This window comes from Nicotiana tomentosiformis, chromosome 11, assembly GCF_000390325.3.
Source record: "Nicotiana tomentosiformis chromosome 11, ASM39032v3, whole genome shotgun sequence".
NCBI classification, from domain to species: domain Eukaryota; kingdom Viridiplantae; phylum Streptophyta; class Magnoliopsida; order Solanales; family Solanaceae; genus Nicotiana; species Nicotiana tomentosiformis.
The window spans coordinates 36,440,749-36,459,065 of record NC_090822.1 but is presented as its reverse complement, the minus strand read 5'-3'; the positions used below and the strand labels follow the sequence as shown (position 1 = coordinate 36,459,065).

The window sequence follows — 18,317 nt, the reverse complement described above, 5'->3', positions numbered from 1 at the left end:
TCAAGGCAATTGGGGTTCTAACAATCAAGGAAATTGGCACAACAACAACAACCAAGTAAATTGGCACAAGAACAACAACCAAGTAAATTGGAGTGGAAACAACCAAGGAAATTGATGGGGAGGCAACAATCAAGGTGGTTGGAGAAATAATAACAATCAAGAAAATCGAGGTTCAGGTTTTCAAAGGCCCCGAATGTACCAACAACTTAGCAACCCACCTCCTTATCCTTCCCATGGTTAAATTTCTTCAAACAACGAGATGGGCCGTATTGAGAACATGTTCAAGCAAATGATGGAAAAAAATACCGATTCGGATGCCCAACTTACCTCACATACCACATCAATCCGTAATCTTGAAGTTCAAATGGGAAAAATCTCTCAAGATCTTAATACTCGTCCTAAGGGTGCACTACCAAGTGATACAGTGGTAAACCCAAAGGGTGGTAACAATACGGGGTATGCTATGGTGGTTATCACAAGAAGTGGAAGAGGTCGGAATGCATCCACCTCAAGTGAAAGGCGACTTATGGACGATGACCAAGTGATACAAGAAGAGGAATTCACAAACAATGATGTTCAAGCAAGTAATGGGGTTCGAATTGACATTGATGATAGTGTGGAGGAGACCCAAGAGGAAGTGAACCCATCTAGGGAGAACATCATTGACATACCGGAGGCAGTAGTGCAAAAGGATAAGGCACCAGCCTAAGCCTCCACCTCCCTATCCTCAAAGACTTGCCAAGAAAAATGGTGAGAATCAATTCAAGAAGTTCATTCGAATGATAAAAGTCTTTCTATTAATATGCCATTGGTACAAACTTTGGAACAAATGTCGGTCATGCCAAGTTTATGAAAAATCTTGTTACCAAGAAGCGGTCAATTGGATTTTGAAACTATCAAAGTCACTCATAAAGTGAGTGCAATTGTTCATTCCATGGCTCTTAAGTTGGAGGATCCCCGTGCTTTCACAATTCCTTGTACAATTGGGAGTGCCGATTTTGCTAAAGCACTTTGTGATCTTGGGGCGAGTATAAATTTGATACCCTACTCGGTGTTTAAAACTTTGGGAATTGGGAAACCAGGACCCACATCTAAGAGGTTTCAAATGGCCAGTCATACCATGAAGAGTCTATTGGGGGTGATTAAGGATGTTTTGGTCAGGGTTGATAAGTTCATTCTTCCGGCGGAATTTGTTATTCTAGATTGTGAGGTTGAATATGAAGTGCCTATTATTCTTGGGAGACCTTTCCTTGCTATGTTTAAGACTCTTTGTGATGTTGAACCCCGAGAACTCACTTTACGGGTTGGTGATGAAAAAGTGGTATTCCATGTATGCAAGTCTATGCGGCAACCAAATAGCAGTGAGGTGTACTCTTTTGTGGATTTGGTGACCGATATTATTGTTGATGATACAAGTGCTATAATAAATATTGGTGATATATTGGAAGTCATTTTGCTCTACTTGATGATGATGAGATGGAAGGTTTTATGGAATGTGTGAACTCTTTGAGAGGAATGGGGTCGTACAACTATGCACCCCGAAAATTTTCTTTGGATCTTGAGAATAGGAAGACTCCTCCTACAAAGCCTTCTATTGAAGAGCCACCTACTTTGGAGTTGAAGTCATTGCTACCACACCTTCGGTATGAATTTCTTGTCCCTTGTTCTACTTTACCGGTTATTCTTTCCTCTTGTTTGATTAACGTGCAGGTTGATTCTACATTGGTGGTGTTGCAAAATAGGAAGAAGGATATTAGGTGGACTTTGATGGATATTCGGGATATAAGCCCTGCATTTTGCATGCATATGATCAAGTTGGAGGATGGTGCTAAACCGTCCATTAAACATCAAAGAAAACTCAACGAGGCTATGCAAGAAGTGGTCAAGAAAGTGATTATCAAGTGGTTTGATGTCGGGGTTATCTACCCCATCTCTGATAGTTCTTGGACCTCTCCGGTTCAATGTTTCTCAAAGAATGGGGCATGACGGTCGTTACCAATAAGAAGTATGAGTTGATCCCCACAAGAATGGTGACCGGTTGGAGAGTTTGTATGGATTATCATAAGCTCAACAAAGTTACAAGGAAGAATCACTTTCAACTTCCTTTTATGGACCAAATACTCAATAGATTGGCCGACCGTTCTTTCTATTATTTTCTTGATGGTACTCGAGCTACAACCAAATTCTTATTTCTCCGGAAGATCAAGAGAAAATAACCTTTACATGTCCTTATGGTAATTTTGCTTTCAAGAGGATGCCTTTTGGTTTGTGCAATGCACCTGTGCCTTTTCAACGGTGTATGATGGCTATTTTCAAGGACAGGGTAGAGGACTACCTTAAAGTCTTCATGATGACTTCTCGGTGGTTGGGGATTCTTTTGATAATTGTCTTGCAAATTTGGATAAAGTGTTGGCTAGATGTGAAGAGACTAACTTGGTACTCAATTGAGAGAAATATCTTTTCATATGGTTGAGGAGGGCATTGTCCTGGGCCATAAAATCTCAAAGAATGGTTCTGAAGTTGACAAGGTGAAGGTTGAGGTTATTTCTAAGCTTCCACCCCCAACCTCGGTGAAGGGTGTGCGGAGTTTCTTAGGCCATGCGGGTTTCTACCGGCGTTTTATCAAAGATTTCTCTAAAGTGGTGAACCCATTGTGTAAGCTCCTTGAGAACGATGCCAAGTTTCATTTCAATGATGATTGTATGAGGGCTTTTGAACAATTGAAGCTCATGTTGACAACTATTCCTATCATTACCTCTCCAAATTGGAGTTTACCATTTGAGCTCATATGTGATGCAAGTGATGTAGCGGTGGGGGCTGTTTTGGGGTAACATATTAACAAGGTTTTTTTATCAAGTTTACTATGCTAGTAATACCATGATTAGTACCCAAGTCAATTATATCGTTACGGAGAAAGAGCTCATTGCTATTGTGTTTGCCATTGAGAAGTTCCGCCCGTACTTGATGGGTGCCAAAGTTATTGTCCACACGGATCATGCGACACTTCACTATCCTATGAGCAAAAAGGAATCTAAAGCTCGGTTAATGAGATGAGTGCTCTTATTGCAAGAATTTGATATTGACAAGAAAGGTAGTGAAAACCTAGTGGCGGACCACTTGTCTCATTTGGATGAGGAGGGGAGGCCACATGATGGCTTTGAAATTAATGACTCTTTCCCTGATGAGCAACTTTTGGCAGTATCAATAAAAGAGGTACCGTGGTTTACAGACTTGGCAAATTTTCTTGTGAGAGGTATCATTCCGGATGAGTTCTCTTCAAACCAAAGAAGCTCAAAAGCGATTGTTAAGATTACTATTGGGATGAGCCATACCTTTTCCGAATTTTATGGATGGGGTGATTAGAAGGTGTGTACCGGAAGAAGAGCAAGGTGATATTCTTAGAGCTTGTCATTCTTCACCATATGGTGGTCATCATGGTGGAGCAAGAACGGCGACCAAAGTTTTAAGTTGGGGTTTCTATTGGCCTACTCTTGCAAAGATGCAAATGACTTAAGTGAAAAGATGTGATGAATGTCAACGGGCCGGTGGAATTTCAAAGAAAAATGAGATGCCTCTCACAACCATCTTGGAGATTGATATTTTTGATGTTTGGGCATTGACTTTATGGGCCCTTTTGTGAGTTCTTATAGAAATACTTACATATTGGTTGCGGTAGATTATGTGCCCAAATGGGTTGAGGTTGTCGCCTTACCCAACAATGAGGCTAGAAGTGTAGTGGCTTTATTGAAGAAGAATATTTTTACGATATTTGGTACTCCGCGTGCAATCATATGCGATGGGGGTCACATTTTTGCGACAAGGCTTTCGACACTTTACTTAGCCAGTATGATGTTACTCACAAGGTCACGACTCCCTATTATCCACAAGCTAGTGGTCAAGTGGAAGTCTCCGACTGGGAGACAAAGAGTATCTTGTCTAAAACGACGAATGCAAACAGGACACATTGGTCCAAGAAGCTTCTTGATGCGTTATGGGCTTATAGGATGGCTTACAAAATACCTATTAGGGTGTCTCCATACCGGTTAGTATTTGGGAAAGCTTGTCATCTTTCAGTGGAACTAGAGCATAAGGCAATGCGGGCCTTAAAGAAATTGAATCTTGATTAAGATGTAGCCTCTAACTTGCGAGTTGCACACTTGAATGAATTAGATGAGTTCTGGTATCATGCGTATCGGAGTTTGTCCTTGTACAAAGAAAAGACTGAATATCTTCATGACAAGTACATTTGGAACAAAGAGTTCAAGGCAGGTGATCTAGTGTTGTTATTTAACTCAAGGTTGAGGATGTTACCCGGGGAGCTTAAGTCCAAGTGGAGTGGTCCGTTTGAAATTGTTGGTGTGACACCCTTTGGTGCATTGGATTCGAAGAACAAGAACAATGAAATATTCCGGGTCAATGGTCATCGGGTGAAGCACTACTTGGTAAAAGTTGGAGAGAGCCACGTGGTGGCGGTTATTTACTTCACTTGTGGATGCTATGACATTGCGTCATGCCACAGCATTAAAAAAGGCATTTCTTGGGAGGAAACCCAAGTTCTTTTCCTTTTACTTTTTGTAGTTAGATGTTATTTGTTGTTTTTAACTTGATTTGAAGTGTGCTGCAGGGATGAGTGTTAGATGAAAGAATGGTAGACAACGTTGTGTCATCGAAGCATAAAATGCGGACCGCACTTTTCCTTTGTGCGGCCGCAGAAAAATATTGCCACCGCAGATGACTTTGTGCGGCTGGAGATTTCATCTACGGACCGCACTTCCTGGAGCCACTTAGATACCAAATGACAGGGTCCCTGAACTTTTTTCCTGTCAGTGTGGGGAAAATGTGCGACCTCAGGGAGAATTGTGCGGCCGCACTTGAAATTGTGCTGACCACACAAAAGTAATAGACTACTGAAGGCCGGGTAAAAGAGTGCGGAACGTACATGAAATTGTGCGGCCGCACTCGATTCTTTACCCTCTCAAATCCTCTGAGTATAAATAGAACTTTGGGACTCATTTTACACTTTTCATACTTTTGAGAAGTTCTGTTGCTCTGAGAGTCTACGTGAGGTTCTAGCATTTTCAAACACACACACCCATTTGCACTCATAGGATCTTTGCACATTTACATCATCTGGTATGCTTCATTTCATGTTGATTTTGTTTCATTTTAATTTTTGAATTTATTTTTCCTTTTTATCTTCTTTATAGGCCATCTATTATTATATTCCATCATTGTATCCATGTGGGGTAATTTTGTACTGGGTAATTGTTAAAACATGCTAGAATGGGTCGGGTTAACTGATTTCTATGTGTATACCATGTTGCCAAGTAGATTTAAACAAATTTTTGCAAAACCTAGGTAAAACCTTAGACTTGCTCGTCAGTTCTTGAAATGCGCAGCCGCACTTAGATTTGTGCAGTCTGCAGTTTGCTTGTTATGGCAACTAGTGGTTGGATAGTGTTTCTGCAGCCGCACTTTAATTGTGCGGATTGCAGAATTTCTGGAGAGGTCTCACTTTGGTCCGTACTGTCGATCAGAGGTTTGCCCTCTCAGCCTCTAAATTGCATACCGCACTTCAAATTCTGCGGGCCGCAGATGAATACTGTGACTGCACATGACCTTCGCACTGTCCATCAGAGACTAACCATCAGAACCCCTTGCACGTATGTGCAGAAGTGCGGCTATACTTGGAATTGGTGTGGTCTGCACTTCCACTCTGCGGGTTGCACTTCAAATTGGGCGGACCGCACTTCCCCGAATTCTGCAGTATGTTTATCTAATTGTAACCCCACTACTTCTATGTTGTTTTTACTCACTTACATGAATCTTAACTTTTTTGAATCATGATTTACAACTGGCAATTCTCTTTGTGTTGATACAGACAATGGTACGATCATGAGGACGAGGTAAATCTACCAAAGGAAGAGGAGAAGCTTCAAGGGGTCGAGGCAGAGGTGTTTTGCCCCCAAGTGTGCAAAAGACCATATCAAAAAAAGCAGCAGTAAGCCGAGGGAGAGGTAGAGACCTCTCCGAGTCTAGCTCATATGCCCCGTCTAGGGAAGCCTCCGAGGGAAACACTCTATTCCAGAGGAGCACACTGAGGAGCAATCCAGTCCACAGGGGCGGTCCTCTGGATATGCCTTCTACATCCCACATCACTTTCCAGGGTTCAGAATGTGCCAGCCAGGAGTCTGAGGCGGCAGCTGCAGGGTCTGGTTCTGATGATGTCCTTGATGATAGGAGAGAGGGAGCAAGTACACAAGCTGGTTTAGCTCGGACAAAGAAAAAGGATGCCTGGGAGGATATATTTGTGAGTTTCCAGGCATTCTCTGATTTTTAGATATGGTGGCCTTTGAGGTCTTTGGCTCATGAGCGACAGTTCTTATTGAAAGATCTTGACAAGTAGAATCTTGCAGTTCTAGAGCAGTTTACAATGAGGAAATGGTGGATGCTATTTACGGAGAAGATGGTGGATGTCAAGGAGCACCTTATCCGAGAGTTTTATGCAAACACTATGCATATTCTCAAAGGGACAAAGGTCACCAAAGTGCGCAACCTAAAGGTGAAATTTGATCAGCATACTCTGAACTCATACTTGGGATTTGAGGATGTGGAGCTGAGAGAGTACTTAGAGAAGTTGGCTCTAAAAGAAGAGTCCAGGCAGTGGCTTACAGAGATTCTAGCACTAGGACCCACTCCTCCTTGGATTGCTGCTGGGATACCTATTTTCCAGAGCACACTGAGTTTCGAGGCCAAGGGGTGGCAAACCTTTGTTTGCAGCAGACTTGACCGTGCCAGAATGAGAACAATCTACCTATTCCTCGAGCTGTTTTGGTGGCATCTATCATGGCCGAGTACCCGATCAATCCAACATTTATCTGGTGTCATAGCAAAGTAATACTTCTTATCCCTACCTTAGCACCATTATTGAGTATCTGACAGAAGCTAAGGTAGAGCCTAGGCCGTTTGACACCAAGGTCAAGCCAGCATGGCCGTTTGAGTGGTACAAGCTGTAGGATCTGAGGAATCCAAAGAGGAGTGCTCAGCCTTCTACTACTACTGGCCAGTCTGATGAACTGGTAGTTGTAGTTTCTGGTCCATCTGATATTCCATCCACGTTGAGCCTTCTACTAGTGTAGCAGCTGCTTTGCCCGAGCCACAATCTTCAGCTCCTTCCACATCTTCTATGACAGTTCCTACTCCAGATCTGAGGTTGGTGCCTATGCTTACATGTCCACTATCTGCTTTGCGAGTCTCCCAGACATTGGCGAGTCTCAAAAACTAGACGCATGCAGCTACTTTAAAGCTATTTGAGATTTCCAGTGCTGTTGTAGGGCAGACATCTACACAGGCACCTCGAGATCCCTCTGACATTGAAGAGAAGCTGGGCAAAATCTTCGACAACCAAAAGGTGATTATGAATACATTAGTACAACATGGTGCTATGATCGAGGGGTTGGCCAAGCAGGGGAAGAAGATGCGGAAGTCCTAGGCCAACAAGAAGTCAATTGATAAGCTTCAGACTGAGGTGACCCGACTAGCTAAAGCCAGAGATTTGCCATTTGGCATGCTGCTTGACCAATCCCATCCCGACCTAGATCCATCTATATATGATGCTCCCACTGGCCAGTCTGAGGAGCCATGCCTTGCCACCGATACTTCTGATGTAGTGCATGCGATGTTTACTTCTCCAGCCACTCCCAGACTTGATGATGATATTCAGTTGGCTGAGCCAACTAGCACTGATACTGTTGGGGACACAGTGATGACGAAGGACACTTAGAGAGTTTATTCGCCCTCTCTACTTTTGCTTTTATTTTGTTAAACATTGGGACAATGCTTATTTTTATTCGGAGGAGGGGGGGGGATGGAGCTTATTTGATACATTGGGTATATTTGGATACTTTGGAATGTAATAATTGGATGATTCTGTTTCATTTTATCTATCTTTAGTAGTTGTTGATTTCATTAGCTTATTTATTTGTTTCCTTTGATTTTGTTTATGTTAGTAGTTTCTTTTTATGTAGTAGATTTTATGTTTTTATTATTAGCGTGGATAATAAGCCTTTAATTTTTTTAATGCCACGGTTCTTTCCAAAGGTGGTATTTTGTGTGAATCGGGTGACTCTTCCCGAGGATGGATGGTGTGACAACATTTTTAAGGGAATGAGTCTGTTTTGTGTTTAGGTAATAATAGTAGTAAGTAGTAATGAATAAAAGCCCTAATCAAGTCATTCTCGAAAAAGAGTTATTCATGCTTCATTTGGCACCAACACACTTAAATGCATGCCTATGGTTTGAAACAATGTGTTTGGAAGAAAATAGCTCTAGTTAGTGACTTTAAGGTTCTTAAGTTGACTTTGATAATTATTGAGTGGTTGAATGGACCATAGTAATCTTTAACTTGATTGTGATCGTTGTAGGATTTAGACTCTATCCTCTTTTACGGTCTAGTTGCATGAGAGGTGAGGTGATTTTTGTTGCTAGTCCAAGTACTTGAGTGGATAGTCTAGAACTTGCCCCGAATGTGTTTCAAGGCGAAATTCTAGGTTTGCTTGGTTTGAAAGATGATTGTAGGCTTTTATTGGTCCGTTTGAGCTTTTTATTGCCAACCTATGTTTGTTATCCCTAGTCAACCTTTTGAGCTTTTAGCCCTTTTTTTGTTGGTAATCATGCTACAAGCCTTTACCCGTTTTGTTTATAATCCTCTCTTGGTACCCGGACCTTCCTTAACACTCTTATGAAATAAGTGGATTAAGTCATAAGTTTTTTTTTGGGGGGGGGGGGGGAGGGAGGTTGAGAATCTAAAAGAGGTATCAAGGCACCAAAAAGAGAGAAAAGAAATGATATCTATAAAAAGACAAGGCAAGAAAAGAAAAGAACAAAAAGAAAATTCCATAAAAAAAATAAAAAGGGAGATTGATGATATCAAAAAGAGGCAACCATCTCTAGTATGAGCAACCAGGGAAAAAGAAAGAATGAAATGAGCAATAAAGAGTGATGGCAAGTCTCTCTAGCCCCCCCAAGAAAAATAAATTCCTCTAAGGATTGGTAAATGTGAGCCAAGAAATGAAAAAGTGGAGTGCTTAAGAAAGGGTGTAACCACTTATCCCATATGGTATCCTACCCCAATCTAAAAGCCTTCATTATAACCCGCAAAAAGTCCTACTTGGTTTTGAACCGAGTGAGCTTACATTGGTGGAGATCTACATGAGGTCAAGCCTATGGTACTTGACATTCCTTTGTGAGAGAAGAGTGAATCCTTCATTGCTCTAGAAATTGAGTGTTAATTCTTGAAGTAAGCATGGCAAATAGAATGTAGAGGAGGAAGAGTTTGGAGTCCACCATGATTTACATGATAGAACAAGAGTCCTTGATGAGCGAAGTCAATTCTTGAAACTCAAATGTCACACTAAAGTTATATGCACGTAACATATGTTTTCTCACCTTGTTGAAAATGCACAAGTATTGTGGGTAATTGTTGATCCCAACTGAGTATGAACAACTTACAATTGACTCTTTGAAATGACCTTTCACTTAGAGGAGGTTTTAACTAATCTATTTGCTTGAGGAGAAGCAAAGACTTAAGTTTGGGAGAGTTGATAAGTGTGAATTTTAACCACTTATTAGTACCTTCTTGCTTTAGTTATAGTCCGAAAGTATTGATTTTTATTCCCAAAACTAATGAAATTACGTGAAATGCAGGCTAGTTGAAGGATTGGAGCTTAGCGAAGAAATCTAACTCAAAAAGGAGTATTCCAGCTTAAAAAGGCAAGAAGGAGAAATGCAGGCAAAAGTGCGGTCGGCAGAAGTAATTCTGCGGCCGCAGAAGATTGTACGGTCCTCAGAAATCAATATGCCGCCGCAGAAAGAGACCTGAAGCCTCAGAGGAGTTTGAAGAAGCACGATCGGCACACCAAATTATGCAGTCGCAAAAGCTGGTCACACTGACATGATTTGAAAAGTTCAGAGAAGGTGCAAAAAGACCAATTGTGAAGCCTCGTCAAAGTGCGATCCGCAGTCAAAAAGTGCGGCCGTAGAAGCTGAAGTGCAGCCGCAGATGGAATTGTGCGGCTACAGAATTCCTCCCAACTCATGAGAAGAAGAAAAGCGTGGAGGACACATGGAATTGTGCGGCTGCAAAACCTCCCGAAGGGTATTTTTGTCAGCAAATTTTTGGGCACTATAAATAGACGGAAAATACTTTTTAGGGCAAGTTTTGTATTCTTAGCAGCTGTAGCGGTTATACTTACCCTTTTGGAAAAATAGTGACAAATATTGAAGAAGAATCATTAGTCTTATCATTTAATTATAGTTTATGGCTTTAATTACTTCTTCTACTTTGTTTTCTTTTCTTTCTAGCATGAGTAGCTAGTTTTATTTAGGGTTGTGGCCAACCCTAGTGTGTAAATCTTATGGGTTACTAATTCTAATGCTTGTTTATGATTGGGTGTTTATTAGTTAGCCTTGTTTATGCATTATTTCTAGAATTAATAGTTGCAAACATTGATTCATGCCTATTTGACTTAGTTTTTGGTTGAAAAAAGGAACCTAGTCTAGGAAAACTTGGCTAACAAGAAATTGAGTCAGTTAAGGTTTTGGGTAGTTTGATTAAAGGGTTTGAACTAGAGATATAGAAAATTCGGCTTGGACTCATATCAATTATTTGCATTGCTACCCAATCGGACTTGAGAAAGTCAATTTGGGAATAACCACTCTATAATCGAGAGGTATTGAGTGGGTATTTGAGAATTGAGAGTTATATTATACTTTGTTCCGCAAAACAAGCATTAACTTAGTTTACTCATTAGGTTTGCACCTAAGTGAAGGTTACATCCCTAGGCTTTTTTTCAATTATTTAAAAATACCAAAAATAATTATTCTCTCTCTAGTTGCGTTTAATTAGTTTAATCTCTTAGTGTTAATTTGAAAAACAATCACTCTTTGTTTGGAAGCGTAATTTAGTTATTTCACGTACTCTCTTCAAGTATCTACCTTAACACCCTTCATAAACTCCTGAGGAATTCGACTCCAACTCTAGCTGGGTATTATAATTGCAACAACCGTTTTTACTCATTATTGAGTGCGGATTGGATGGGGATCACAAGTCCATTTGTGTGTCATTAAGCTTCACCATCGGCGTATCAGTTAGGAGGAAGTTAATGACCTTCAATGAATATGCTCCACTGATTTTACTGTAATAATCAAAGACATAATTAGTTATAAAAAAACTAGAAAAAGACTAAAACGAATGGATGGCATATTGACTTTACCTTTGTTGAATGGATGGCGTATCCAAATTATGCTCCCACGACTATTTTTTCGTAAGAACATTTTGACCTAAGTATGTAAACTAGCCAATTTTCATCAAAATCATGAGCATCATGTGTTCGAGTGGTTTAACAAGTTCTTCTAATTTACCGTTGTATGGACCATTATCATACAAACTTACATTGTTATCATAAATTCGAATCAAATCCTCTGCCAAGTGAAAATAACAGGTACAAAATACTTATTATTAATTTGCCACACCTACAATACTTTAGTCTTGCACCACTCGACAACCCTAGGTTGTGGCATACTTCCTTGGGGATATAGCATTAGGGGTATAAGGCACAAGCCTTGGCAAGCATCAGCATTCTCACAAAAATCCATAATTTGGTGGAGGTCCTTCTCACAATTTTTCTCCAGTTTCTAACTGCTCCATAATATTTATTTATAAAATTATATTACTTAAATTTGATGCAAATACAGAGTAAAAATAAAACTTTTGTAACACATTAGGGAGCTGCAATGGGAGTCCATACGCTCCAATCGTATTGTTGATACTGCTTAGCTTGAGATTAATGGCTGCACAGCCGTTGGATTAACTTTATGTTTGTTCCCATTATATGGAAAACATACTCCTTATATTCTTGAATATTCTAACATATATCCATCACTACTACATCCCCCACGTGGACACTTGACAGTCATCAAAAGGATGAACCTTTGGCAAATATCAGAACAGCATTGACTCAAAGTAGAATCCACTTCAATTCTGAACTCTTGAGCTAATCACTTGAAGTTCCAAATAAAAAATGTCTGTAGCATTTCTACAGCAAAGTTTCCTAATTAGTCCTCCTCTTTCTTCTGCATACAAACCCAGAAAAAATACCTCTTACTTTCCTGTACATAGCACTAAAATCTTGTGCAAACACACCCCAGATGATGAACCACAAGACTCTTTTAGGTAAAAAATAAAAAAATGGTTTTCATTATTTTGTTTTTCATTTTGTGGGTTGTTGAAAAAGTATCTTGTTTTTCTTTTTCAGGAAAAGTGAAAATAAATGGGGTAAGTTGGCATTAGTAGCAGTGGCAGCTGGGATATTGACAGTGGGGTCAGTGGATCCAGCTTCAGCTGCTAAGACTGGTGGTCGAGTTGGTGGTCAGGCTTTTCGATCTTCAGCTCCTCGCTCTTCTTCACCTAGGATCAATAATTCTAGGTATTTTCCACTATATTTTACCCAATAAGTTTTTCCCCCTTAAAGAATCTGTTTATGTTTTTAAAGAATCTGTTTACTGCTTGCTGTTTGTTGCCTTCTATTTTATGTGACACTATTTACATTTTAGCTGTTCCAAAAAATGATATGGAGCAATTTAATTTTAAGTTTTCCATTTTAGCCTTAATGATATGCCGTTATACTACAAAAATGTCATGGCTTGCTTTTCTTATGATCGAGAAATCCTCAGGGTCTGTGCATATAGTTCGAAATTAGGTGGATAATGGATCTTCTGCTCTATCCTTCTCCACTTGAATATCAAGTTTTCATCTGCAGCAATATTTGATTCTGTGACGTGCATCTAACCCACACATCACGCTCTGCGCTCTCCCTACTATACTCAAGCCCTATGGGCTTTATAACATGTTTAGTACCCAAGTTTCGAAAGTCTTTCTCTTTCTTAAACTCTTTGTCTAATCTAATAGTATCGCATTAAATGTACTTCGTTTCAAATGTAGGTCCTACTTTACTTACTGGGGATTAATTTGACTCATTATTGAAGTTACATTGGACTTGTAATAATTAAAATTGTACAAAATGCTTATAATTGCAAATATATACTCATTGGAAAATGATGAATAGCTGTATTAATAAATCTATCTTATTATTGCAATAGAGAATAATTTGATTGTCCCAGATATACAATATATGATAAAAATTTGAACTTGGTAGTGTGTAGAGATATCAATGTAATAGTTGTTTCCACTTCTAAAAGTATAGTATTCTCGGTGCCAAACGGTACAACACCTATAGTTGTATTTGCCTTGGACTTCTGTCGAATGATTGTATCCGGATAGGTGAAATGCTTCTAGCATTGAAATTTAGACTCGAAAGGAAGGTTTCAATTTGGCATAGTTTGGATAGAAGTAAAAAGGGAAAGAAGTGATAACTTGGCAGGAGTAAAAGGAAAAGGCAGTGTTAAATCTGTCACAAATGTGATGTTTTCCATATAATGAGGAGAAAACACTGAAGCCACGAAAGATGTGCTAGAGATTTCAGTCACTGGGATCCAGACAATTTTAATGCGAGAAGTTCTGTTTTGAACCATTTGAAAGAACATAGGTGTGCTGGAAGTGTGCTTCTTTGAGCTGAATTCTAACTTTTTAATGGCATCTATTTGAAACCTTCGGGAGTTATTCATTTACATGGGGAACTGACATTTTCGGTTCTTACCTTGCTAACCCATGTCATTGGTGACTTTCGTCTGATTTGACATGTCCTTTTTTTCTAATTGGATAACGTAGTTCAAGTTGTCATGTTTTTCTTTACCCCACAGTTTCTCCGCATGACTCTGTTGACACTCAAATGAAGCATGAGGTGAGGAGATCACCCTGAAATTTTCCTTCTACTGTCATATAATATTCTGTCATCTGAGCATATTAACTTGTATTATGTTTTACTTGGAATTTTGAGTGGAGTCAATGAATCGTCCTTTCCTTTTCTTTATTCTTGTTCTAAACAAGTTAATCTCATATCTACGCTTCTCTTCGTGTTCAGATACTAGCATTGAATATTTATTTGTTTAGTATTCCCTTTTAGCAACCTTTTTTTTTCTTCCTATATAAACAAGATGTTAGTGGAGCAAGGTATATCTTTTATTCGTAAAACTTTTCAGTAGTAAAGGTTAAGACAAATGCCCGGGAAGAGCATATGTTACTTTTGAGTTACATAAGTGTATAACTTTGTGTTTTATAATATTATGGAAAGATCTCATCTTCTAATAGAAACAATCCCATCATCTTTAGTATGATTTCTTCTCTAGGCTTTCAAGTTCCTTTATTCCTTCCGCTAATAACTTATAAAATGCAGTAAGCTCTCATGAATATGGCGTGGATGGGGAAGTAAATAAAAAGAGAACTGTTAGTAATTGGTTGCAGATACATTACTTCAGTATATAGTGCAAACAATGCTAAAGCAAATGTGCATGTAGAACCTAAAAGCTTCATTCAACAAGACGAGAAATAGTTAAATTCCCTACTGGGTGTGATTCTAGTGTTCTAGATATTAGCTACAAAGGTACAACACAAGAATCTTTATGGCCATATTTTTTGCTTTTTATAGAAATAGTACAGACGACATGCTAGACAGGTCAAAAAGTGGAATATACAAATGGAATATAGTCAAACATTGGGACATAAGTGTATGGGTCAAGAGCATGAATATAGCTTCCAGGTCAAGGTCTTATTGTTAAAGAATGAAACGTGGTTATACTTGTGTACTTTTATTGGATGTTATTCTCATTATCTATTGGATGAACAAAAGCTTTTGGCTAGGTTTACTAAGACTAGCTGTTAGTATCACAATTCTTGGGAATGCAGACTTATTTCGGCTTCCTACTCCTTTTTTCAACCAGCTTCCTACTCCACCTACTTTAAACCTGTCCTTTTTTTGCATTCAACAATGTATGTTAACCGTCGTCACCATTATTCTCCATTTTCGCACCTGGAGCCATGGTTATTAGCTATAGAAGACACCTGATAGTATTTTTTCCTAGTTTAGATTACTCTTTTTCAGGCATCCTTTTTTTTGGGTTGGTAAAGCTTTTTCGGGCTTCTCAAATAGTTTAGTGCTGAAGAAGTTCACTGTTTGTGAATTATTTTAGCATAGTAACTTTCCAACTTTACTGATTCTTGTTGGTCATGAACTCTGACTGATCTTTTTGAAAGAATAGTTCACTCCATCACGACGAAGTCTAGGAATCACTTTTCGTTTGGCCTCCAAGATCCAAATAGCTATTTTGTATTTACAAGTACCCATAAAAAGTGAAAACACAAGGTTTGTGCCCTCTCATGTTATTTGATGTACAAATTACCGTATAAAAAGGAAGCAGGAATTTGTTCTGTCAAAAGTTAAAACGAAGTCCTTGCTAAAGAAACTCAACTTAGATATTGTGGTGAATAATTTTATTCTTTTGTTTTCTCAAATCACTTGAAAATGCTCTCAAGAGTATGCTCAGCCTTGCATCAAACCTTTCCCCAAAATAAGATGAACTGTTACAGAACTGTATTTGTAGCATTCTCAGCCAACATACACATTGTAGTTTTTCTGCTCAAAGGATAGGCAAAGGTTTGCAGTTATGTGGATGAGAAGATCCAACTACTGTTACATATGCCAAAGGATCATGACCAAATGCTATTAGTGGACTCTATTATGAATGTAGTGTTCTCAACTCAACTTTTGTTTTGTGGAAAATAATTCTTACAGTCTAGTATCTCGGGGAAAAAGTATTTGACATATGGATCTAATTTGATGTAGGATTGGGAGAATTGTGCTATAATTAAATTTCATGCCTTTGATTGTCTTGTAACTTTTGGCCACAAAACCATTTGAATTAGACTTGATAGACTTACGTGGGATGGCGTCTTTGCTGTACAACAAAGAGCTCTCATGAGCTTGTGAGGTCCCATAGCTAGTTCATGTTAGACTCAATTTATCGTCTCAGGTTGGTTAATTTTGGGTTGGCTAATTTTGTACATGGTGTCCACAATATATTGAAGAGGTTCTCTTGTACCAAATATTAAGCTACAAAACTTTCCCAGCCATTTACTATCTAGTCTACACTCGAATCGTATAGAAAGTTAGCAGAACCTTGGTAGAGCTTTCCTTTCTTTGTCTCAGGTCCTGTTCTCTGCTCATTTTTGTAAATGATTTCTCTAAAACTTCTTCTTGTCATGATCAGAAACTTGTGACTTGCTTAATTAAGCATGATCAATGAGCTAGCATAACTGTAGGAATCTATCCGGTCTTAATCGAATCAGAAATGCGTGTGTCAGATTATTCCTCAAGTGTATTCTACTGAAAAGGAAATATTGTTGTCTGGAAAGAGGAAAAGTAATGGATAAATGCATGGTAATTGTAAAGACTAGGGATTGGAGGAGCCCAGCGACCAAATTATGCAACAAAATCTTACTGCAAAGCTTCCATGGTAGAGAAGTCATTGTTTTTGAATATGCTTGACTTATATTAAACTATAATTCCAGACTGAATTATGATATTTCATCTAGTGAAGGGTATCCGGGTTCAACTAGCTTTTCTAGTTACATGATCCATCACTTGTATTTGACAAATCCCTTAATTAGACTAGTTCACATCATCCTGCTTCATGAGACCATGACATTGTTCTTGCTTTGCCTTTTCAGAACAAATATCTATGTCAATCCACCAGTTGCTCCTCCTCTAGTTGGTGGATATGGGTATGGTGTGCCATTCTATGGTGGATGGGGCTGGTCGCCTTTCTCGTTCTTCGCACCAGGCCCTGGTGTTGCCGTTGGCGTCGGAGGTGGATTCGATACGCTGGTGCTGTTCTTGGTTCTTGGTGCTGTTGCTTCTGTTCTTCGGAGGGTTCTTCGGTCAAGAGACGAAGATGAATACTAGCATTTACAAGACATGTTCGTCCAAATTAATGGAATTAGTCTTGTACAAGAGGCTACTGATATACTTAGCGGTGTCATGCAGCCATAGTATATAAATTTTATGTATTGGAAACAATTATCAAACCAAATTGGAAGCCTGTAAAAGAAAATTTGGGGTATGAAGCTTTTCTTCAAATTCCTGAAAGGGTATATAAACAAACTAGTGAATACAACATCTCCTATGTAGGGATTTTGATGGCCTCATTTTCTTTTGAAGCTGCAGTTACTCTTATGTTACTTTTTCCTAGTTTCTATGTAAATATTATATTTTGGAAGAGCAATTCTTGTCGTATCTCTGTTTTAATGTTGTGTTTCGAAGTTCTATTGAGACTTTGCAATTGTATGCAGGGCTATGCATCCTTAATCCTTACCACATCACAATTTTCTTCTCATAACACCTTTCATTTCATGACGGCCATACTAACAAAAAGAGGTTAAAAAGGGTTATTGTACACACATGTGCCTGCAGATACTAGTATTAGGAACGTAGAATGTTGAGGTTATTTGATCGTGGAAGTGTTGTAAATAATTCTAAGAAGGTACAAACAAGTAGTTTAGAAAATGTTAATTTTATTTTAATTTCAAATGGATGATAATTAAAAATCAAACAGACTTTTTTATGCACCTTCTAACCATGTCCTACATGCAAAACCGATGTGGTTCACCTTAAATATTTTGGAGGAATGGCACCAGGTAGCCCGTTGTGATGGAATCGTTTAAAATATAGCTGACTTTCAAAAATTATATAAAAATTTAGCCACTACTCCCTCCTGTCTAGAATAAGTGATTTTTTAGCTATTTTCACATAGATTAAGAAATTCACTTTTTAACATTAATTAGCAATGAAATTGACCATATTAACTTTTACTATCTTTTCACATAAACACTCCTAACACATACTCCAACACTATTTACTCCATGGGCAATGTAGGAAAAAAATAATTAATTCATTCTTGAAATCTGGAAAAATCACTTATTTTGGACCACAAATAGAAGGCCAAAAAATCACTTATTGTGGACCGGAAGGAGTATCTAATAATAAATAAAATTTGGACAAAAATACTCATAAAGTTAACATGAAAACTTCAAATTATTGGGCCTGGAGTTAGGATATGCCAAAGACCATCTTCATACCCAAAGGTCTGAACTTTGAAGTCCTAAACTTAACACGGAAAACTTCAAAGTCAGACCAACGGGTCTAAAGTTACTCTATGTTAGAGGACAACTTTAGAACCGAAGGTATGAAGTTGGTGTTAGTTCTAAGTTTTAATGATGAAAAATAATATTTTTTTTCTTGCAGGAACACTCTAGGAGTAAAGGAAAGGAAGGAGCAAAGAAAAAAAAAGAAAAGAGAAAGATCTTC

At 38.7% G+C, this 18,317-nt stretch overlaps 2 protein-coding genes across 2 annotated transcripts; both read left to right on the top strand.

Moving 5' to 3' along the window:
- The first annotated feature begins 934 nt into the window (after nucleotides 1-934).
- On the top strand, nucleotides 935-1,501 carry LOC138901264 (uncharacterized). The gene has a single exon (XM_070189014.1). It carries the CDS (start codon nucleotides 935-937, stop codon nucleotides 1,499-1,501), a length of 567 nt encoding a protein of 188 aa, XP_070045115.1.
- Nucleotides 1,502-11,959: 10,458 nt separating this feature from the next.
- On the top strand, nucleotides 11,960-17,246 carry LOC104119420 (FLUCTUATING-LIGHT-ACCLIMATION protein 1, chloroplastic). The gene is made up of 3 exons (XM_009630929.4): nucleotides 11,960-12,232; nucleotides 12,315-12,485; nucleotides 16,682-17,246. Exons 1-3 carry the CDS (start codon nucleotides 12,081-12,083, stop codon nucleotides 16,914-16,916), a joined length of 558 nt encoding a protein of 185 aa, XP_009629224.1. The 5' UTR covers nucleotides 11,960-12,080; the 3' UTR covers nucleotides 16,917-17,246.
- Nucleotides 17,247-18,317: the final 1,071 nt, after the last annotated feature.